At 35.6% G+C, this 25,247-nt stretch overlaps 2 protein-coding genes across 2 annotated transcripts in view; one reads left to right on the top strand and one right to left on the bottom strand.

The window, feature by feature from the left end:
* LOC136830244 (L-asparaginase 1-like) overlaps positions 1–24,705 on the bottom strand; it is a 57,226-nt gene extending 32,521 nt beyond the window's left edge. Inside the window, 5 exon segments of the mRNA XM_067089595.1 lie at positions 504–615; positions 2,463–2,580; positions 9,465–9,585; positions 13,596–13,798; positions 24,577–24,705. Coding sequence (XP_066945696.1) covers positions 504–615; positions 2,463–2,580; positions 9,465–9,585; positions 13,596–13,685 — 441 coding nt within the window. The 5' untranslated portion in view covers positions 13,686–13,798; positions 24,577–24,705.
* LOC136830051 (N-acetylneuraminate 9-O-acetyltransferase-like) lies at positions 6,021–9,429 on the top strand. The gene has a single exon (XM_067089258.1). The coding sequence runs from the start codon at positions 6,951–6,953 to the stop codon at positions 8,271–8,273; it is 1,323 nt and encodes a 440-aa protein (XP_066945359.1). The 5' UTR covers positions 6,021–6,950; the 3' UTR covers positions 8,274–9,429.
* Positions 24,706–25,247: the final 542 nt, after the last annotated feature.

Raw genomic sequence — 25,247 nt, 5'->3', positions numbered from 1 at the left:
TTAAAGGTTGAGAATGTTCATTTGCAATGGTATCTTTTACAACTGCTTATATTAGCTCTCCCTACTGACTTCTAAATAGTAGTTACTGACTTCTGAATAGAAGTTTTTCAAAAGAACGAAGTTAATTTCCTGTAAGCTAAAGTGTTTTGAATATTTAAAAAAACAATCTGCACACTAAAAGCAAGTAATTGACACGATAATAAAGTATCCTATATATTTAAAAATCCTGCAATTTATAAATAAAAATAATGCCAAAGAACTATAAAAATAATAGGTCCTCTGCACAAAAAGGCCCAGCACACTCAAAATGATCAATGTACTCAAGAAAATTTAAAAATTACTGTACATCAAAAACGTCTCTTTACTCAGAAAATTCCCGTATTCTAAAACAAATCCAATTCCATCAAAACCTGCCAAATATCCTATACAATTAAAGAATATGCCCTGGGCGATGAAAAAACTCTTTTTTTTTTTCTTACTCAAAGGAAGTCTTGTACACTTACCCTTATATCCTTTGCAATACGAATCCAATCGTCCATAGTCATGTTGGAAGAATCCAGGAGGGGTTCATATTCGTAGACCCAATAGACTACTCTATTTTTCTCCTTACAGTCTCTGTTAATAATAGAGTAAATGTATCTTTTGATAACAATTCCCTCAACGGAAAAAAATATATGGAGAGCAGTTTACATCAAGTCGAAACCTTTTTTTTTTTTTTGAAGTGTCGAATACACACTTTTTAACCATTTTTTTCTGCATCGACGGTAATTTTGTCATGGGCCGCCTGTTTAAGCAAAGCATCAAGTACGGTACAATCTCACTATACATCCTGGATGGTGAGAGAGACAGGCCTGATACTTTGCTGAAACAAGAAGTCAGTGATAAAATCACCGTCGATGCAAATTGAAAAAATTGAAAAAACGCATATTCGACACTGCCGAAAAAGGGACGACATAAGCAAAGTTACAGCATTTGGTAATGAATTCTAATGGCAAGGCACATGCGCTTTATAGAATGGCATTTGGCTGCTGTTTATGGTGGCGGAATATTGAATTATTATTATATCGGTCATATACAGAATATTGAAGGGAGGACCTACTGTATGTTCCATACATGACTGACAGTTCTTCGAGTAAGATTGTTCTAAGTAATAACAATACTTAAACACAACAATCTGAGAAAGAATCATGGAAACATTGCCACTGATGTATGAAAGAAATCGTTATCAACATTATCGAAGCAGAACAACTGATTTAGAAAAAAACACCCATACCATTAAAATAAAACCACTAAAAACATTTATAGAATTGTCAATCAATATGCAATGTCCGTAAAATATACGGATATGCTTTCATATGCAAATCTTACGGATGTACAAATAATAAACTGTTCACAATTTACTGGGACCAACTCATTTTGGTTATTTTGGTGTAACAGATCAGTATCGAACTTTGAAATTAAAAAAAAAACACACACAAAACAAATTGGAGAAAAAATATATTCAAAAGGACATAAAGTTTCCGGAGCGTCACGCTCCCTCTCCACACTGAGGAGGGAGCAGGACACTCCGAAGCTGTATGTGATTTTGAATATATTAGTTCTCCAATTTCTGTATTTTTTTCTCTTTTTTGTATTACTCAGCAGCTCATGTGAAAATAAGTTTGCTTGGTTATGACACTGAATTATCACAATGTCACCTAAATCCATTTTGTCGAAACTAACGGACCTTGAGGATTTTTTTAATGACTTTATGAATATTTATTTGGGGGGGGGAGATACTGAAGGGCACCAGAGGGGGTTACACGTGTGAATTGCCATTAACATATGAAAGAAACTCACTAAACCAGATGTTTTGTCACCTGTATAAGAACACTTGTCAGGCTTTCCAGCATATAGTGTGTGGTATAATACATGTATGGGCTGAATTTTGTTGATATTCCGCATACATTATGTAAAATGCGTTATTTTCATGATTAACTGTATCAAGAACGATAGGTTAAGGGTAATAAACTCCAAGTTTAGACTTGTTGCTCAGTCCAGGCCCAGCCTCCTTCACCACTGACCCCTAGGAAGTATGCAAAATGATGGTTCCTAGCCTGAGCTTCAAGACGGTACGTAACGCCCCTACGACTGGACATGCAGTATCGACCCTCTCTTAAAATGCCGTAATTTTGACGGCATGGGTACTTTATAGTTATATAAAGGCACAGTCCTCTTCCCGTTTATGTACTAAAATCTAGCCTTGTTAACACTAACGGCACGTTACTTAATGAGCATTTTCTTCCAATTTCATTACATTTAGAAACTAAGTTGGTAACGCTCATAAACAAAGTTGGTAACCCTGATACACAAAGCTGGTAACCCTGATAAACAAAGTTGGTAACACTGATAAACAAAGTTGGTAGCACTGATACACAAAGTTGGTAGCGGTGATACACAAAGTTGGTAGCGCTGACACTCACGGCAGAACCAGCGGAGGGTTGGTATGCGAGTTGAAGCGCTTCTGGGCGTAGATTTCGTCGTGCATGTGCGGATAACGCCTGATGTTCATCTCAAGCTCCCGGGGAATGGGCGCTAGACCTGAAACACAACAAGAATTAAGCTAAAAGAGAGTAATCTTCCATGAAAAGAGGGAGTGGTTGGACAGCAAGATGGAAGAAAGGAAATGAGAACAGAGGTAAAATAAAAGGTTAAAAAGTGGGTGCAGCTAAGGGACGCAGGGTGCTGCAAACAACCTTTAGTAATGCCTACAGTGCGCCACGGGTGATGCACTGATGGCGCTAGCCCCTTACAGGGGAGATTCGGATATAGTATTCTGGCGTCCCGCGAGGATGTGCATATAATACTGTATTGCATACATGTACGTTATACTGTACAGTTCGCAAATATATGCTTAAGAAAATAACTGCATATTTACAAAACTTTTCCCATTGTAAGTATGAAAAATTTACTGTAGAAATGTGAGACCTGGCCGGGACTTTCACAAGAGCTTTCTCATTTAATATATCATAAAAGACTGTATCTTCTACATATACATTATATATATGTGTGTGTGTGTGTAATATATATACAAACATACATAATATATATACATATTCAAAAAAGTAGCAGAGATATAGAAGTATGGTTGCAACGTGTATATAGTGTTTTCATGGGCCTTTTCATCTTCACACACACACACACACAAACATACATATATATATATATATATATATATATATATATATATATATATATATATATATATATATATATATATATATATATATATATATATATATATATATATATATATATATATATACACACATGTGTGTGTGCGTATTTATGTATGTATGTATGTAAGTATATACTGTATGTATAAGTGTGTATTGCGAGAAAGAATGATAGAGAGATCTACATTTCCTAACAGAGCAAATATACTTTCTTAAAGTATATCTGAGGGATTTTCCACCGGTGTTTTCCTCGACCCAAGTTGGAGGGTCAACAAAGTCAAGGCAACGTTCCCTTCATTCTAGATAACACTTAAAAGAGAAAAGCCCATTTTTGTGCCACGTGACGAAGCATCGACGCCACCAGGAAAACCGGAGGAGGAAAAAGAAGAAGAATCCGCCGTAAGAGGAAACTGACGAGGAACTGAGGGAATTTCACTGGTAAGAAAAAGGTCAACCATAGTTGTTCACAAAAGTTTAGCCATTTGAGAGATCAGCTGGTGAATGTTTTCAATCCTGTTCATCAGAAATCCTGCCAACACAAAGCAAGTGGAACATTGAACATCAGTATACCGTAGGTGGTTAAAATTTTCAAACTAAAACGTTCATTACCTTTCATGTCCATAAGGAACTCAGCTGTTGAGACTTTGTGTTTGCTTATGAATGTTAAATGAAACGCCAATTCCAGACAGCAAATAAATCAATCCTAAAATCTGAAGTGAAGCTGGTATATCGAAATGCTGACAATATGAAGAACACTGCGAGTGGTCAGCTGTAAACTGAACAAGGAGGAACTTTGTAATTAAAATCCAATTTTCCTTTTACGACATAAATCAATTTCAACCTGAACGACAAGGGAACACCCCACTTTTCTTCGAAGGACCTAATGAAGAAAAGGAACAAGCCAGAATCAAGAATCCTTACAGCAATGGCCCAGATAATACTGTAGAAAATGGCAATTATATAATATCGGTCTAAGCAGCTGGAGACGCTTAGTTGAAGATTCTAAAGGATAAACATCCGGTAGTGTGGACAGCATGAATATCAGTGCTGGGTATGTGTAAATGGTTGTTCCTTTTTCATATTTCATTTAATAACTATATAAATATAAAAGTTTGCAAACGATAATACAAGCAATCAACCACTGATTGGTGATATGCTGCCTCATACGAGCTTGTTCATAAATGCGCGGTTTTTATTTTTTCTTTTGCACCAGATAAAAATGAAATGTTCCACAACGCTAAAAATGTGCGATATACCAATTCATCGATCAGCCTTGCATATGGAAGACAGGTAAGAATAAAATAAATACAACTTTCGCGCGACAGCCATTCCAGTTTCTGACCCGAAAAAGAAATGTGTTTTACAGAAGAATCGAAGTGAAGAAAAATGAAAATGTGCATGAATGAAGGAATGCGAGATACTTGACGTACGTATCCATCCACAGGACGAATGTACTATTACGTATATAAACGGAGGAGATGACGCGTTTACATAAGATAACAAGAAAACCTAAATTTGGCCTGTGTTGGTTCAGATGTCACACATAATTATGTAAAAAGAAGCAAACGAGTTTCAGTGTTTTTTTTATTTTCAGTGTTCAATTATAATTAGTAACTATAGAGTAATAAATAGTAATAATATTTGTTGGTGAGCTTTACAAACCTTTAGGATATACTTCAAGTTTTGTGTGTGTGTGTGTGTGTGTGTGTGTGTGTGTGTGTGTGTGTGTGTGTGTACTAGTATGTAATTCAGAAGTGTTAGGAAGAAGTAAAATAAGAAAAGCTGGATAGATGTTGCGAAAGGTATTGGAAAGGAATGGCCTTAATATTCAAGAAGCATGATAGGGTTTGCAAGATACTTGTGGATGATGCAGTGCATGTGTTGAGGGGTCTGACGCACTGCTAATGAGCCGTTTCTATAGGAGTATAAATCGGCTAATGCTGAAGAAATTTTCTGTACAGGGCTTTTACCCACAATTCAACGGGTAAATTATGTATGTGGCAGCGATCAGTGCGCAGCTTTTTCTCTAGAGCCAGCCATTCTAAAAGTAAATTTTAATCTCTTGGTCTCATATATATATATATATATCTATATATATATATATATATATATATATATATATATATATATATATATATATATATATATATATATATATATATATATATATATATACAGTAAATGTATATATATATTCATATACAGTATATATATACAAATACTGTATATTATATATATATATATATATATATATATATATATATATATATATATATATATATATATATATATATATATATATATATATATATAAACTGAAGAAAGAGCACGGGTAAAAAAATACCTTGGATATAGTTGTGGACCCCAAAGTGGAGAGATATATTACACAAATGATGAACAAACTTCTCCCCTTTAATTCAATTGCAGTCTCTCCTTATTCAAGAAAATGGGAGTAGATCAAATGTTGAGAAACGGTCTAGTGGCAAGTTTGAGAAAGTTCAACTGTATAAGGCATAGTAAGACTAAGATAAATCTTATAGGAAGAGAAACATTGGTGCTAAGTGGTGTAAACAGAATACATGTGATTCAGAGGTATCTGTTGAGAACAACTACAGAGGTTTCATGATGTCAAGAAAGCTTCTATCAGTTAAAGTGTCTAAAAGGAGGAGTGACTGGATTGGTGTAAATGTATGTCTTAAGTCAGTGGTTCTTAACCTGGGGTACCTGTACCTCACGAAACCTTAAACCTGGGGGTACGAGACATGATAACCAGCAAGGTTTGTATCACTAATTTTTCATGTCTGTATTGTATTTATATTGGATGGGGGTACGAGAAAATTTTCGGAGAAATCAAGGGGTACGGGCACTGAAAAAGGTTAAGAACCACTGTCTTAAGTGGAGGTCAGAGAAATGGCAAGACTACAATGGTAAAACCAGGAAGATGATGAACTCATTGTCACAAAAATGTTAGTGGTGGATTCAGATGGGTATTCTTTTAAGAGTAAATGTAATAATGAATGTTGACAGAATGAGAGGAGAGGCGAGTCACTAATTATGTGAAGTAAGGAAGGTAACAGGATCTCAAGTATGAAATTTGAGATGCATCAAAGGACTGCTAAGCCAACACCTGTGAATGTTAAGCGAGAATGTTTAATCTGAATACAAAATGGAAAAAAATGTGGAAGTTGTCAAGATGAATATTATTTGTCTAGTAAATAAGGAATAAGATGATTTACAGCATGAAATATGCATAGATATTGCAAAGAATGATCAGTGGTTTGGTCAAACTGAGATAAAAGGGGATAAAAAGTTCGTGAGAATGGTATATATACGAAACTAAAAGTGGAAGCCCAAAAGAGGTGACCTGAAAGCAAGGAAGGATTGTAACAATGGGAGGGCCTTATCATCCTGGGAGTAACAGTTTGGACAAGATAGAAGTATGTGGTGCATTGTATGTATGTATATGTATGTATGCATGTGTGTGGAGGGGCCAATCATTATGATACCGATGAATTTGCCGTGTAGATTTATGAAGCAGCTAATACCGTTTTAACTATTCTGCACAGGGGGGGGGGGTTCACCCTTAATGAAGCAGGCAGAAGATAAACACCAGTGACTTTTCTGTTTCTCCATTCCATCTCCCTTTTAACAAAACTACCTATAACATGCAAATATCTCTGGCCCTTCTAACATATCTGCTCATTTCTCCACAGGTGTGATTCAACAGGCAAGTCTATGCACGTCGATTGGTCACCAAATCTATACGGATGGCTGAAATTCACAATAATAGTCTTACTGGTGTCTGCAGTTGGTATGATCACGTTCCTATATGATTTAAGAGATCTCTTCACAGATCACTTAACGCTTATAGATATTACCACGTCAAATACCAGCAATTTTCCAGGTTTGGCTCACTTGAAACCTTACTCCCAGAGCTGTAGATGTCACTCCTTGTTCACAATAGGTGCCTGTGGGATGGAAGAGGTGGCATCCATGAGAGCAAAAGACGCTCGTTGGGTTTCTGCTACTGCGGAACTAAACAGGGCTCGATTTCAGCAAGACATCTTGATGATGCCTCAGCTTCAGACAATATCTCACTACCTGCCTCAATTGTTTAAGCTTAACACAACTCTTGCTGCAACAATAAATAATTCTGAAGCTACTGGAAACAAACATTTAAGCAGAGCAGCTGACAGTCTTCCATTTGTTTCTTGCAGAGTACATATGTACACTCCCTCTGAGATAGGCAAGTGCACCAGGAAGGTCCTGCAAGACACAGGCCAGCCACTTCGCATGGCTTTCGTTGGCGATTCAAGAGTACGCAACACTATGGAACAGATAATTCGTTCCACTCAGCAAGAAATCAAGTATCGTCTAGCTGGGGAAAACAATCAACAAAACATGTCAGTTACATTCCTAAACCACAAGAGCAAATTCAACATGCCAGTTATAGGTGATGGGATAGAACTACGCCTTCACTGGTCAGCCTACCTAGAGTTGGACAGAGACCCCAAAAAAATTTCCCAACAAGGAGCTAAGGACCTACTGGAAGCATGGTCTAATGGAACCCCAGGTCCCGATGATGGACCAATACCTGACATTGCTTATATCACATCAGGTATGTGGGATTCTTCTATGTTACCCGAAGACGCAGCAGCAGAAAGCTTTATATTTACCTTGGAGAAGATGGCCCCAATACTCAAGAGGCTTGCGACGCGAACACTTGTACTCTGGCACATACATGGTCCCATAAAGGAATGGTTAGCCACAAGGGACGTCCCAAATGGGGCCCTCGACATAATGAACAGGGCATCGTGGCGATGGCTGGCCGACAGTAACATATGGCTATGGGATTCTCGTACAGTCTTGATGCTAAAACAGCTGTCAGAATGCAGATATCTAAGCCAAAGCACTCTCAAGACACAGATCCCGCCTGAATGGGGGTGTTTCGATTTCCAGCATGCTGGGAGAGACGTCGAAGACGCAGCTGCCAACATGCTGTGGAATCTAGTTTGCAATAAGGTTCTACAACTTCCGTCTGAACACTGCTGCTCATAAGTCAATTTTCTAAGAGTTCTGAGAAGAAAACAGGGTTATTTAGTTCATCCTGAGTGAGTGCTATAGCTTCTAAGAGTTCTAAGAAGAAAACAGGGTTATTTAGTTCATCCTGAGTGAGTGCTATAGCTTCTAAGAGTTCTAAGAAGAAAACAGGGTTATTTAGTTCATCCTGAGTGAGTGCTATAGCTAAGTCAACGGCCAGTGAGGAATTTCGCAAGAAGGGAAAGGTTACAAATTATCCCTGTCTGTAAGCTTACTCTATACAGCAAACGGAGCCATTTATAAGGTTTCATTTAGTAACCTCCTTAACGTCTCAGGTCATACTAATGTAAGCTGAAAAAAGTTCTCAGTCCCAACTAAAGATGTGAATATGTTCAAACTCCTGAGTTATAAAGCGACAAAGTAAAAATGTCTAACTTGTGAAATAATGACAAAATAAATTTTCTATTTGTGGCAAAAAATAAAGATTGATGTAATACCGTAACCGTGTATTTCATGAACTCCTGAGTATTTTTCTGTCAGAACACATCAGCTCTTTTATATTAGTATAAAAAAAGGCTGCATTTTTCTTATTGATTTTATTCTGAGTTTTCTCAATTCTTCTAACAATTCGCTTTTCTTGCACATCAATATTAGTCAATAATTGGCTAATACTGATGTGCAGGAAAAGCGAAATATTAGAAGAACTGAGAAAACTCAGTATAAAATCAATTTACAAAAAGAGGGTCTTCTTCCTTCTTATAAGTATAAATAAATTATTAAATTATTCCAATGAACATAATATCTACCGCAGAAATTTTTTGACTGCTCTTAACTAAAATTATTTTAATGCAACATAAATACAATTTGCTACTTTTGGAAAGCATGGATAAAGCAAAAAATAAAAATCTATAAAAATATTCCTTAAACAAAAGGACAAGTATAGTACAGGTATAAAAACATCCGACAATAAAAATATTCCAAACCTTTTAACAAAGTACAGAAAGCTTAAGGAAAACATCCCTGTGAGTGAGTTACCAAAACCAATAATAATTTATCTTACAGAGACTATTTGAAGATTTCACTTATATCAAAATGATCCCTTTTCAAGTGCCTCCTCTCCAAGCTGAGACAAATTGCTTTACTGCCATGTTAGGAAACAGTAATTGTAACAAATACTCTTGAGAAAGAGAGAAGGAGAAATGTACTTACGTCCTCTCTCATTCCTGACCATACCAATGGTCCCTCCGGTGTAAAGAACGAGGACGCGAGATTCCTGGCTCCAGTCTGGATCGCTCAGAGATTCCAAAGACGCTTTGTGGCCATACAAAATCTGGAATGGGAGGCATAGAGGTAAATACTAAGTAAAAGAAAGAATCGAGATTCAATTCAGTTTCGTGAGCGTTTGCGTACATAGCATATGATACAATGGAAAATACGTGTTACGCAAGGCCCTTTTGTTTACGCTAGAATATTATTACCGGATATCAAAACAGCTGGGCGTTCGTGCAAATTCACACTCTTTTGAGTACGTCAGTATACGCAAGCATGTAGAAATAGAATATTTAAATAACTAAAACCAAATATTCATTTTCCAACGGTGACCTCCGAAAATCAATTCGGGACGTACATTGTAAGCCGGTATATCATGACACTGTTGTAGCCATGGCCTAAGAAAGCTGCCACGTCAATACTCGTTACTTCCACGAGAGCCTGACTACCAAGAATGCACGCAAAGGAGAAGGAGGTAGGGGGCTGCAACCCCGCCCGTCCCCCGCCCTTCCCCTCACCGTTTGGCAGGAGTTAAATTAAGAAAAATTAAAAAAATTTACAAAAGCGAACAGAAAGATAATTTATTGACAGAACAGTATATTGTCCGCTCATATATGTGTAGTCTAATAAATTAAGTTAAAATTGGTCAACTCCTTGACGGCTATTATTTTTCTAGAAAATTCTTACGATTTTTCCTATTTTGATTTACGAGAATGTTTCAAGCGATTTCAGCATTTTACTTTAAAACTACTGTCTATCTATCTATCTATATATACTGTATACGTTATATATATATATATATATATATATATATATATATATATATATATATATATATATATATATATATATATATATATATATATATATATATATATACATATATATACATACATATATATATATATATATATATATATATATATATATATATATATATATATACATATATACATACATATATATATGCTACATCCTCGAGGCTCATTCTCCAATGAAATTTAAGTCGATGCATCGTCAGAAACAACAACAACGAAAGTGTAGAAGGGATATATGTAATAAAAACGGTTAACCACTTCTGGTAGCAATGACTAAACACTTTCTTTAGTTACCCGTTAGCCATACTTTGCAAGCAAACGCGCGCGCGCAAGCACATGCATACACACGCACAATATATATATATATATATATATATATATATATATATATATATATATATATATATATATATATATATATATATATATATATATATATATATATATATATATATATATATATATATATATATATATATATATATATATATATATATATATATATATATATATATATATAATTATTATATATATATAATGTCTTTCATAAACTACAAACATATCTATCTGAAATATACTGTATTTCAGTATTTCACAGCACACCAAGTACACGCGATTACATGCGGTAATCTTTCTTGAAATCACAAAAAAAAAAAAATCATTATCTTTGTGCGAAGGGAAACCGATAGCTAGCCCGCTTAAGGTAATACAGAAAATTTCCCAAATAATGTCAAGATTTTCATACCTAATTTTTTTTCAACAATTTTGATGTTTCCCTGAACTACATAAAATTTCTCAAAACAACTTTAATGACTTCAAATCAAAACAATTCTCAAAACGTTAGCATCCTCCAAAAGTAACTAACTTTTAGTACTGAACTTGTCGCTTGAGAAAATGAAACGGCTTAAAATGTAATGGTTCCCCGAAAATATAATACTGCGTGTCTTAACAAGCACTAAATACAAATATTCACGAACGCTCGCGTGCCTTAAGAAAATGAGAAGTGAAAGAGACAATACATCAATGTAATCGTACTTAAACATACGAGCATACCCCAAAATCAAATAACAGTAGCGAGAGACAGAGGGAGAGAGAGAGATCACACTATCATGAAACAACTTAATGAATTAGAAAGATACACTGCTAACTGAAAACCTATAAAATAACAAAGGAAACAAACAGACAGAAGAGATTTTTTTCAGAAATAAAAAAAAGAAAAATTATTGTCCAAATATTTCCAGAAAATATTGGACACAGGAACCAGAGTTATCCTGCAGGAAAATATTTGTCAAGAAATGGCAGTGAAAACGAGTGAGGAGTGGCTAATTCAAGGATAACATTATCATCACGTACTATTACTTGAATTAAACATGTTTATTCAAAAGCCGCAGAAACTTGAAAAGAGAGATTAGTTGTTACTGTGTAAGATGAGAGCAAGATGTTAGTATTACTTTACTTTTAAAATGCCTATAGGCAAAGGTCACGTTCGGCTCACCTGCTTAAAATTCCCGTGGTGGCCAAAGCTGTAACTCACCTGGTTCAACAACTTACAATGTAACTTGAGCTGAATTCTTAAGCGCTGACTCGACCTTGACGGACGCAAAACCGTATGAAACTTATCCGTAGGTTAAGTAAATCCCAGTCACGTAACAGTTAGACAAACATTTGTGTTAAGCAAAGATAGTCCAAGAGTCAAGACAGAGATGGTTGGGGGTGGGGTGGGGGGCAATATGAGTGAGACATATTGCAGGAGAGATCACGGAAACTGAAGCATCATGGACACGAAGGAGAGAAGACGGGGAAGCTGCCTTCTAGAGGACATGAGAGGCAGTGGAATACTCGAAAGAACACACGACAGAAACACCGGGGAAAGGTTCATTAAAAATAGCGATCTCGACTAGGAATTAAGCTGAGGAGGCGATGAAGGTTTGAATTAAGTATGAAAATACTAGTTTTCCAGTGCTTCATTTCCAATAAGGGCAACTCGGTGTTGAAAAAATTATCATCAAGTGACACGTTGCGACAACTACGCTCTAACTTACGAGTCGCTTTTCCAGACTCAATATTGCCAATAAAAACGATGAATATTTACTTAAAATTCATTAAGAGTCCCGAAATGGTAGACGGATCGCAAAGCAGAGCCCTGACTGCGAAAAAGCATCACTTTCAAAATGGACCAGTTACTGGAAAATTAGCATGAAAACATCAGGTAAGAGTTCATGCATGACGTGAGAGCCTCAAGCCAAGAAGAGAGCGTGACAGTTGCTTCATGTTAAGGTATAGTCGAACATGCCAAAGAGAAAAAAAAAAAAATTCCAGACCTGTAAGAGAAGGAGAGAGGAGTTCCCTCATTGAGGCATTCCAATCCTTAATGTACAGAATACTGATCCTAACACATTAGCTAGGTAAATGGATTAGACCTCTCATAAACGACTCAAGCAAAAGGATTGGACCCCTTTTGTCACGTAGGCAAACAGATTGGAGCCCTTTCAAATTACAGGTAAAAATGACTGAATCCCTCAAGATACATAGGCAAAGGGATTGGAACATCCACAGAGGTATAAAAACCGGATCCCTTTCAAATCTCAAGTAGATTGTCTGGACTCCCTTACTAATAACACCACGCAGGCAAAAGGATCGTGTCCTTTGGGCAGGCAAGAAGAGAGATTAGATCCCCTGAAGTCTCACAATCACTTACCATTTTCTGCCAATAGGTTCCAACACAATGTTTCCTATTCCAGTTCAAGGACTCTTGTGCCAAGCGATACAAATCGTCTTTTACATCTCGCTACAAGAACAGAGCAGAGCAAAATGAGAGACAAGAGAAAAGGGGTGCAGTCATAATCCAGTGCATTTGTTGCCATGCCTGGCTGTCATAGATGTGATGAAAACAAATAAGTTGTTTAACAAATAAATTCTACAAGAATGAAAATGCATCTAGAATTCATCGGTGCACACAAAATTTTAATAATATGAGAAAAAATGTCTCTAGAAATACAGCATTCTTCTTTCATTACACAAACAATGTTTTTCTAACAATAAACAAGACAAGTATATCATCAACGCAAAAACAATTACAGTATCTAATTCCTTTCCTCAAATAAAACCAGTCAAGGCTATGTACAAAGTATGCAAAGCAAACACATGCAAACAACTGCACAAGCACACAGAAGGTCGGGTATTGATAGAACTCTAACAAAGAAAAGGGTCAAGACGGAAATTTCAAAACAGACGAAAAACAACTTGTCTATACCTTTGGAACAGAAGAGGGGTCCACTATCGGAACATCGTAGCTGGCGCTAATTTCGTCCAGGGAAGACGCCGACGAGAGTGTCCGGTACATTCCGTACAGTTAATATCTCGGGTAATGACTCTGCCGCTTCTGTTATCTATTGCTGATTTATGCAGTAACTGCCACTGTTAAGAGCACGGCACTTGGAAGACTTCGAATGGCCCCTGTGGCAGAAGAACGGAAGGCACAGTGAGTTGAACTTGTATTGAACTTTGATTTCAGATGAGATATGCAGTTTGGCAGTCTGTCCTTGAACCTGTAGAAGAAACCATGATTATGATTTCAAATCAGTATGCTTCAAATATCTTAAGTAGTAAATATGTGTGTGAAGGGAAACCCTGGTGACCAACAATAAAGAGTGAACAAATAAAATCCCCAAGAGCACACGAAAAGAAAATCATAATTTCAGGGAAATAAAATATTTCAATATCATCACAGAAAAACAAGGTCAATAACTAAAAATAATAATAATAATAATCCTACCAGAATTTAAATTGCACTAACACTAATTTATAAAGTCTTAGTGTTGGTCCAAAATGAGACACAAATCGCCTGATCATTGTATTTGCTGAATCAAATACTTACAAAGAGAAAACTCAACATAAACAAAGATACTCAATAGCAATATACCAAACTAAACCATTCGTCATTTTCTCTTGAGTGTTGACGCAATTTCATAGCAAGGTATATAAATTATAAATTATGGTGGAAAATACCCTGAAATTCACTATCTTTATTGCAGTGATCCATAATTAAGCAATCCTAGACAAAAGTCAAGTAAAGTTACTCTTGGAATACGTGAGAAGCCCAATAACGCCTGCATTTCAGCATTTCACAACCAGTGTATAATACGACTATATATATATATGTGTGTGTGTATATATATATATATATATATATATATATATATATATATATATATATATATATATATATATATATATATATATATATATATATATATATATATATATATATATATATATATAATAAACAGGTCACTCGCCATCACAAGACGGAAGCGTTGCACAAAAAAACTTGGCGCAGGACGAAAGGAAGCAGCAGACAGACCGGGAAACGGGAAGGATTGAGACACGAAGGCTACGTGAATTTCTGAGAATAAATTGTGTAATAGAAAAAAATGCCGTCTTCATGGTAAGAAGAGGAAAAATAATGAAAGGTGGAGAGGTAATTTTTTTTTCTTTTATTTCGGAGTTCACGAGAACGAACGGAGGGCTTTCCTGGTAAAAGAAATTGTTTTTCGTTGATCAGATGTCCAAGGAACCACCATAACTTCAATCTGCTCCTTGCATCTCCTCCCCTGCCCGTCTCTCTCTCTCTCTCTCTCTCTCTCTCTCTCTCTCTCTCTCATCTGCAAAACATCATTCATCGCCTATTTTCACTGGCAGCTTCTCCCTTCGCCCCACTTGAAGAGGCGCCAAGAGCACGCCCCTAGACCGTTATTAGAACACCAGAGTTGCATAACGTTATGATTCAAGAGACCTGTATGAGTGAACTAGCGTTTAAATCTATTCTGTCAAAACTCTTGTCAAGAGGGAAAGTGTTTGCGTCTGGGGATGCAAAATAATTTTAAGAAAATGCTCATTAATTCAGAAGAACAGGTGCCTGCATGAGTATGCATAAAGGTTGGTGTGTGCGTGCGTGTGCATTTAAGTCATGAAATTTATCAGGCTTTCACTTCCTGTTTCTGTTATTCTTGAAGAACTTATTTTTCATTGAGAAGACGGTTTGCCGCATTCTACGTGGTTAAATCTCTCCATTTTCCAGTTCTTCTTTCCCTGTTTGTTATCTCGTTTACGTCCGGGATAGTCAAGGAAGCTAGACTGACGGCCTATTCATATTTGTACTTAATGCTTCCTAGTACACATTTTGTGACAGTGATTTATTTGTTTAACTGAATATATCTAAATCAATCTGTATCAGGGAATGGATTTAGGTGTACGTAACGCAGCGCGCGTAAATTTTGCCTAGACTTTATCTGTAGTGTGACTGCATGAATACTAATAATATTAACGCATACATGATGCTCCGTACACTAACGTAGGAACATGAAACTTCAATGACGTATACTAATGCACATCCAGTATTCCGAGTCTGCATCTAACGGTGAAGTCTTCACAACAAATTCCGCATTTTTGAACCAAAAGCTAACTGGCACAACACAAACGAAGCAAGGCACCTTTGGCGTAGCCTTGAGGGTATTCGGCGCTGTTGCAAAGATCAATCGGGTTGAAAAATGCTTCTCGCTGACCTTCAAGCAGCAGACGCAAAGCAGAGTTCTCTCTCTTGGCTGAAACATTCGCCGGGTTCAACGGATATAGACAGCCTGGATGCAAATTCGGTGATTCAAATAATTATTTATATTTTACGCGCGCTTATACACACATACAATATATATATATATATATTATATATTAACTTTATCACATTGTGCATTGTTACGATTAATGACAGGACCTGATTTAAACTGGATGGTATCTAGCGGATATATTTGTTCAGGAAAAGTTACAAGCTTGCTAGGACTAACAATCCTCATCGTACTAGATACCAACCGGTTTAAATAAGGTCCTGTTATTTATATATATACATATATATATATATATATATATATATGTATATATATATATATATATATATATATATATTATATACATTTATTTTTATAAATATACTGTATATATAGACATTTATTTATATACATATATATATTATTTTATATATACACTATATACCATATATTCATGAATATATGTATATGTATATATACAGTGTATATGTATATATACAGTGTATATGTATACATACAGTATATATCTATATATATTATGTATATATAGATATATAAATTATATAATATATATATATATATATATATATATATATATATATATATATATATATATATATATATATCCTCTGGAAAAGGGCTTTACTTATTAGCCTTACCTCACGTGACTAGATTTTTTTTTTTTATATGTTAGCCTGGTCCATGCAGACTCCTAGCCAAAAGCAGGGAAATTTCTCGTACAAACAAAACCACACCCTGTCTGGCCAAACCTCAGATCAATATGCTTGAACGCTGCCAACACGAAGCTGATTGGCGGAGATTCCGAGGCGTCATATTGTAAGACTTGTGGATCGCGCGAGGAGTAACTCCTTTGTCTGTATGTTTGTTTGTTTGTAATTTTTTTCATGTTGAAACCCATTCACACACGGAACTTATGGTGATACGTAATAATAATGGTGAATACTAAAAATCTAAATCCTTACATACACATCTGAAGACGAGGAAAACGAGAGAGCAAAAGCAAAATGTTTTCTTCAGTCACGTGTTTAACTCCGCCACCAACCCCTCGACTACCAGCCCACACAACCCGCTTCCCCAGACACGTTTTACAAGGACACTATAATCAAGCAACAATTTAAAGTCCGCAACATGCACAGGTAAGTGCAAGCAAAGGTTGCACAAGCACGCCTGTTGTAAAGCTTGGGATGGCATGAACTTTAACAAGATGAGCTTAACAATGAAATGGGATTTAGATAACATTGCCTTTCGCTGTATCATTGTTTCAACAAATCCGCGGCTCAAGAGAGAAACAACACAATGGTCACTTCCACATTCGCGCTTCTAAGAGCCGAGTTGGGGATGTGTACCTATGCAGGAAATTTCCACAACCTTATCTTGTTTCATTTACCTATGCAGAATGCTCATCAGCATCCCGTCAAATCCCCCAGTGCACCATTCACCTCCATCCTGCGCTCACTCGCGCTTCCTGGACATAAAGAACTTTTCTTTCCAACACCTCTTTCACGACATCTGTCCAACACTTCACTTCCCAAGACTCCTTCTCTCCCTCCCTACACCCTCACTCCTAACACTTCCCTACTATACACTCTTCCCCAGCCTGGGTCTTCCATTCTTTTCACATGACCAAACCATCTACAAACACACAGCTGCTTCCTACCACTTATGCTAACCATTTCACCAGTTACATTTATCTCCACATTTCTCGCCCTTTCAGGCACTCCACCTATACTGTACAAACAGTTCATCTCCGAAAGCTTCAGACTCAACATACCGACGTCCAAATTTCAGTTCTATAAAGAAATGTTATAGCTCAACAATCCCTTCATCCATTCTCACCTTTTACACATTTCCTTCTACCTTCCTTGTTTTACCACTATGAATTACTACTTATCTAATTATCTATTATTATTATTATTATTATTATTATTATTGCTGTAAAATATTCATAACGACATCGCTGCGGGCTTGTTGCCTCATTTGAATACCTCGTGTGATAATTATTACAATAACAGTATTAACACCTCATGCCCAATAAGGGACAAGGCAACCAAATTTTTTTCTTAGCAAGTCTTCTTAGAATACAGTTTCCACATGAGACAAAAAAATTATCAAAAGGGAAAGCCAACATAAATATGGTCAACAGATTATTCTAAAAAATAAGAAAAAAAAAACCGAAGGAGTTGTTTTGCAAAAATAACCGTCGTTGTTCAGAACGCTGGAACAACATACCTTTATTCTGCTAAGTTATATTTTTTGTAAATTACATTTCTTGAACCAATAAATCTTACTGGTTTCCAATAAATGAGAATATGCACCTTCCTACAAAATTAAGCTCGGCTCGAGAGAGAGAGAGAGAGAGAGAGAGAGAGAGAGAGAGAGAGAGAGAGAGAGAGAGAGAGAGAGAGAGAGAGAGGTATGTATGACGTCGCTAGTGTTGTAGAAGTTCTCTGCACAGGGGTCTATCCTTTATCTATCTATCTATCTATCTATCTATCTATCTATATATATATATTTATAAATATTTATATATTTATATATTTATATATATTTATATATTTATAAATATTTATATATTTAGATACATTTGTATATATATATAATATATATATATATATATATATATATATATATATATATAATGTGTGTTTATGTATAAACATAGGCACTGCAAGCATTAACTTCGACCTTCAGTTTGCTTTTACGAAAGATCTCGAAACAAATGTGTTTTTGGCAGCAGTATAAAACGGAACGATACCTATAATTAAGTCAACTGGGTCCATCTGAACCCAAGATAAAACGGAGTGATAAGACTGACCTACATTATTTTAATTTACGCTTTCAAAGCCCTTGGGATTCCTGGGAGGGTCGCTCATGAACACCTGCTGTCAACACTTGGCCCATGATTATAATTCTTCTGTTTTTCAATACCCTAATGCTCCAGTTTTCCTTGTAAACAATTTGCTGTATTAGCATGCTATCAGGGATAATAATAATAATAATAATAATAATAATAATAATAATAATAATAATAATAATAATAATAATAATAATAATAATAATAATAATAATAATAATAATTTTGTACAGACTTCCTACAGTAACCTCACTTTCCAAGAATCCCATAATCGGTGAGATATAGCCTTGTAATTCTTTAGGATTGTAAATGCTATCTTTATGATAATGTGTACTATCTTTATGCTAGGACTAAGAAGACCTTGGCAAACGCTAAGGCAAAGATAGCAAGCACTCACACAAGTTATTGGTACAAGGCTAAAGCCAAATGACTTTGCCAAAAGGAACAAAAACAGGAATATAAATAACTCCTTTTACCTCGCAGAAAGATTTCTACCCATTTTCATCGTCCCGTTTCTGGGCGTCAGGTAAAGGAAGTCTCCTGGACTACCGTGGGACATGAACCGCGTTCAATATCCACGGGGCGTTTTTTTTTTTACTTGTTTATCCGAAGGTGCACTGATAATCGATTGACGTAATGAATTACGACAGGAAAGAAGTAAAAATTGCTCCGAAGTTTTTTCGGCGCAGCCGAGTTTTCTGTACAGCCGCTACAGCGTATAATCAAAGCCACCGAAAGTAGATCTATCTTTCAGTGATTAAGGTATAATGTATGAGCCGCGGCCCATGAAACTTTAACCACGGCCAGATAGTGGCCTACACTATATCGCTGCCAGAAGCAAGATTATGGCTAACTTTAACCTTGAATAAAATAAAAACTACTGAGGCTAGAGGGCTACAATTTGGTATACTTGATGATGGGGGGGAGATGATCAACATACCAATTTGCAGCCCTCTAGCCTCAGTAGTTTTTAAGATCTGAGGGCGGACAGAAAAAGTGCGGACAGAAAAAAGTGCGGACAGACACAAGTTTTCTTTTAAAGAAAACTAAACTTCAGGTGGCGATTATCTGTGCGTAAAAAATTTTTTATTTTCTTTATGAGCTCTAAAATATTAATATGACAGAACTAACATTCAGACAGAATACGCTTATGAATCAATGAACTTTCGACAGACGCAAAAATGAAAAGAAGTTCGCATACATTTATTTTCTATCTTGTATACAAACGAGTTGCATGCAACTTATTCCGTTTAATAATTGCCGTTGTCCAACTCGAGTCACCCCCTCTCGACCCTCTCTTATATCACGGTCATTTTTGACGGTATGGGTACACTAGCATAGTGTCTAATAACAATACAAACCGGAATATCAAATGGAAATTTGATTGGATTACACTAATGGTCAATTACAAAAGTGATAATTTTCACAACTGAAAATTTCCGGATTACACAACTTTTCTTTTTAATCCCTAATTTTGAACTTAATGCATACACATTTCTTTACAATGACCTAGACACATTTACGTATTTAAAATATTATGCGCTGCCCCAGTCACTTTTCAAAACCGTTTATAGGTTGATTAAAAGGTAATACAACAGATCCCTCATATTTAAGTTATACAACCCCAGTTCTTACGTGAAGAATACAGAAATACAGCAACGTTTTTATGTAGACGCACTGAATTGAACTGAATATAGAATTTAGGCCAAAGGCCAGGCACTGGGACCTACTGTATGAGGTCATTCAGCTCTGAAATGGACATTGAGAGAAGGATTGAAAGGTGTAACAGGAGGAAAACCTCGCAGTTGCACTACGAGTCAATTGTTACGAGAGGGTGGAAAGTAAGATGGAAGAAAGAGAATATGAAAGGAGGTACAATAAAAGAAACGAAAGGGGTTGCAGCTAGGGGTCGAAGGCACGCAACAGAGAACATTAAGTGATGCCCGCATGAGGTGGTGGTCTGACGGCACTACCCCACTTCGGGGATATAATTTATGTAGATGACGAAGGATTGCAAATTATTTTTTAAGGGGAAATATTAAAATGCAACAATTACTTGGGTGGAAAACCAATGAGAAAAGCTTTTGAAAATGAAATGACTCGCATTAATGTCGATGAAATAGCACTATAATGTTTTCATGTAATGTGCATGAAAATTAGCAATAAATACCAACTACGGAGTAGCATTTCTGATTCCTGCAGAAATATTTTGGTAACTCGGGTTCTCCAATAGTCGGGAATTGGAGAGAGAGAGAGAGAGAGAGAGAGAGAGAGAGAGAGAGAGAGAGAGAGAGAGAGAGAGAGAGAGAGAGAGAGAGAGAGAATTGAAACGCAAAATTAAAATAATAATACCTTTATTCCACAAATTTACAGTGGGTATTCTTACAACGTGCATTGGTTAAAATATACATAAAATGTTTGTTTAAAATTTTAGCAATGAAAGTAATATATACATAGAATTATATATGTTATCTATTAACAATATTTTACATAAAACAAAACATCTGATTAACAATGGCTCATCCAACAACGTCAAGAAAATAGCCTTTCAATTTTCTTTTAAAGAATTTATTGTTTCGCTTTCTTTTACATCTGAAGGAAGTGTATTCCACAAAACAGGCCCCCCTCACTGATAGGCTTCAGCTAATTTAGTCCTAGTGTTTAACCACCAAGTTATCTGTTTGCCTTGTTATTCTTAGTGTTTTCTCCTACTGTCTCTATCTCTATAACTCTTTTTCTGATGGTTATTGCGCTGCTTAAACATGAATAAAGCAAGGTCATATTCTATCTTTAATTTTTAACCATTCGTATGAATGGAGTATCAGACTTTTTCCACCTCCCACAGCAATTTTAGCAGCAAAATTCTGAATTCTTTGTACCTTCTGTATTAGAGTTGTATGTCCTCCTCCCATAACACAGCACAATATGAAAATAAGCTCAGCACTAGCGATTCAACGACCATTTTCTTGAGTCAAAGTCAAAAGATATAAAATGCTATTTGCTTTATATAGATTCTATATGACCATTAAATGTCAGATTGCTATCTATATATAAACCTAGATTTTTACACACTTACTCATTCAGAAGAGATGTACCAGCTCTGATAACCAGATTCGATGGTATTCTATCTATATATTGGCGAAAAAATATAAACTGAGTCTTATTTGTGTTTATTTTCAAACCGTTTTGGCAGAAGTAGGAATTGAAGAATCGTTCCTTCCATATTTCTTATAGATGTCTAGGTTTTCATATTTATTGGAAAGAATATCATTGAACAAGTTCACAATCATATACTTTGCATAGCTTCAACAAAGAGCCAAACCATGACAAAAATATATATGTATATATTATATTTATAATATGATATATATATAAATATATATATATATATATATATATATATATATATATATATATATATATATATATATATATATATATATGAAAAAAAACACTAAAACGAAGAAAACGAAGAAGATATATACATTTTATATATATATATATATATATATATATATATATATATATATAATAAATATATATATATATATATGATGAGAGAAAAGAAAATAGACAATGAAAAGGATAAAAGAGAAAGTGCAAAGAAATAAAGAGACCGAACAAGAGAGACAAATGGGAACACGCGAGAAAGCAAAAAGCAAGAGAGAGAGAGAGAGAGAGAGAGAGAGAGAGAGAGAGAGAGATCCCCTTGCCAGAACGCCTCATATGGTCTATTTTTAACCATTTTCAGTGAGACCCAACAACCCTTTACGATGGCCTCCTTGCCCCATCCACTTCGCTCCCCAACCCCCCACCCCTCCCCCAAGCACATGGGTATATGCCCAAGAGTCAGGTCATAATGTCCCTATTTCGACGCATGTTTTGACCTTCAAATAATCTTGGCATGAAGTGTATCACACTATCACTTGGATCCAGTTTGGGATTTCTCAACATCCGAGTTACTGTAAATTCTGGGAACGTTACAGTCCATCACTTCCTCCTTTTTGGGAAAAGTTAATACATAGACACACACAAACACACATACAGTATATACATATATTATATTTATATATATTTATTTATATGAATATTATATATATATATATATATATATATATAAATATATATATATATTTATATAAATATATATATATATAAATATATATATATATATATATATATTTATATAAATATATATATATTTAATAAATATATATATATAAATATATATATATATATATATATATATATATTTATATATGTATATATTCACATTTATATGTACATATATATACACATATATATTTACATATACATATATATAATATATACACATACAAGCATACATTCATATATATATATATTTAGATATATATATATACATATATATATAGATACATATATATATATATATATATATATATATAAATATATATATGTACATATGATACATATATATAATATATATTACATATATAAATATATATATGTATATATATAAATATATATATATATATATATATATATATATATATATATATATATATATATATATATATATATTATACCAACTGACAGTTGATGACTGCCTCACAAGCAAGAGACCGGAGTTCGATCACATTAAGGAGAACCGCATTTGAGCATTATTCCTGAAAACTACGATGCCGTTGTTGACCGAGGCAGCGAATCAAGACACTTGTTGTTAGCGAACTGTGGTGTTATGCAGACAGGCATGAGGCTATCAACCTCTGCCCAAATTACTTGCAAAGAACCAGGAGATTAACCTCTGGGCTAAACCCTCTACAAATAAAAGGCTTTGGGTGAACGTGTGTGTGTGTGTGTGTGTGTGTGTGTGTGTATAATATATATAAATGTATATATATATTGAAATAATAACTTGTAAAGTAAAAAAAACATGCATTCATATGTTGGAGTATCCATAAACTTGTGCCTATGAAAAACACTATAATAGTAAAAATACTTGTGTTAGTACATGGTATGTAAACTAATATCCCCGTTTGAGAGAGAGAGAGAGAGAGAGAGAGAGAGAGAGAGAGAGAGAGAGAGAGAGAGAGAGAGAGAGAGCATTTCCGCTAGACGGCGGCTTTCCCTTAGAGTAACTGTTGATGATGTAACACTGCGTCAGATATTCTTATGACACGTTGGGATCTACACATGAGCAAGTGTTTGGACATATGGGAATATTATGCGTTTGTTTGGCCCATTAGATATGTTGTACTGTATTTATGCATGCAACAGATTAGTGATATTGTATTTTTGCAATAGATAAGGAGTAAGTTTTACTATCTTTCATTGTTTTTTTTTTTTTGCGAATCTTATAATCTGTCTTCTATTCGGTAAATACGATGTTTTTGGGTTTATTCAACATACAAACGTTTTGAAAAAATTACTCTAATAATGATATTTACGTGATGGTTACCTTCAAACACAATTGCATAACATGTGCCACACAGGCAGGTACCGGCAAGCACGCAGGCACTCGTCTGTTAGTTATCAAATTTTTGTTCAATTTCCGGTCCTACAGTGATCGTTGTTCTCGCTGACTGTCGATCATCACAGCATTACGATAAAACAATAACACTTAGTTTATCACATGATGCCTCCTTTTCCCCTCACTTAAAAGCCAATCCCCCTCAAGACATACCTCAAGAAACAGATATGAAACTCAATATATTTTAGCATGCAACATGAACAAAATAAAGTATTTTCTACAACCTGGCAAACAGTAAACAACGTACACAACCGTAGTGCTATGGTCGGGATGCTTGTGACAACGGACCGGTACGTAGGTGCAGGCACCGGCGGCTACAACAGTAAAACAACTGATATCGATTTCGAGCGCCGAGGAAACCTCCGTTCATCTCCGGGCGCGCCGCGCGGAGAGGTTCTCTGGCGTCGAGACGTCACTTCTTACGTCACGGAGTCGAGAGCTGTGATTGGTCGAAAAGCGAGGTGGTGGCCACGGTTTGGATCTCGCCATTCGTGGAGAACTATGACGTCAGGAATATGCTGCATAAACCCTGCGACTTGACTGGTTGGGTGATCACAACAACACAGAATTCTCAGCGTCTGATTGGTGCACAAGGAGGCTTGGTCACCCCACCCCCAGAAAGGGCAATGAGCAGGCGAACGGGGAAAAAAAATTATTGTAAGGGGTGGCTTCTCATGAAAGTCACGTGATCCAGCATCTACGAGACTCGAATATGAACGGTATTGTTCGCATCACCCATGATGCGAGAGAAGAGAGAAGAAAATTGTAACCAGCTTGATCAACTATAATCTAGTTCCCCGAAGGAAGCTGCGCATCTCTCCGAACACATTTATGAAGATCAGTGCCAAACGAAGATCATTGCCAGGCATGAACACCTGATGGTGTGACAATATAAAGTAAAAAATATGCAAAACCACC

The sequence above is a fragment of the Macrobrachium rosenbergii genome, chromosome 46, assembly GCF_040412425.1.
Source record: "Macrobrachium rosenbergii isolate ZJJX-2024 chromosome 46, ASM4041242v1, whole genome shotgun sequence".
In the NCBI taxonomy this organism is placed as follows: domain Eukaryota; kingdom Metazoa; phylum Arthropoda; class Malacostraca; order Decapoda; family Palaemonidae; genus Macrobrachium; species Macrobrachium rosenbergii.
Note: the sequence above shows the minus strand (reverse complement) of the source record. Positions and strands in the feature narration are given on the sequence as shown.

Excerpts from the sequence above, each read along its gene's own strand:
- LOC136830051 (XM_067089258.1), top strand. The coding sequence starts at position 6,951 with ATGCACGTCGATTGGTCACCAAATCTATACGGATGGCTGAAATTCACA.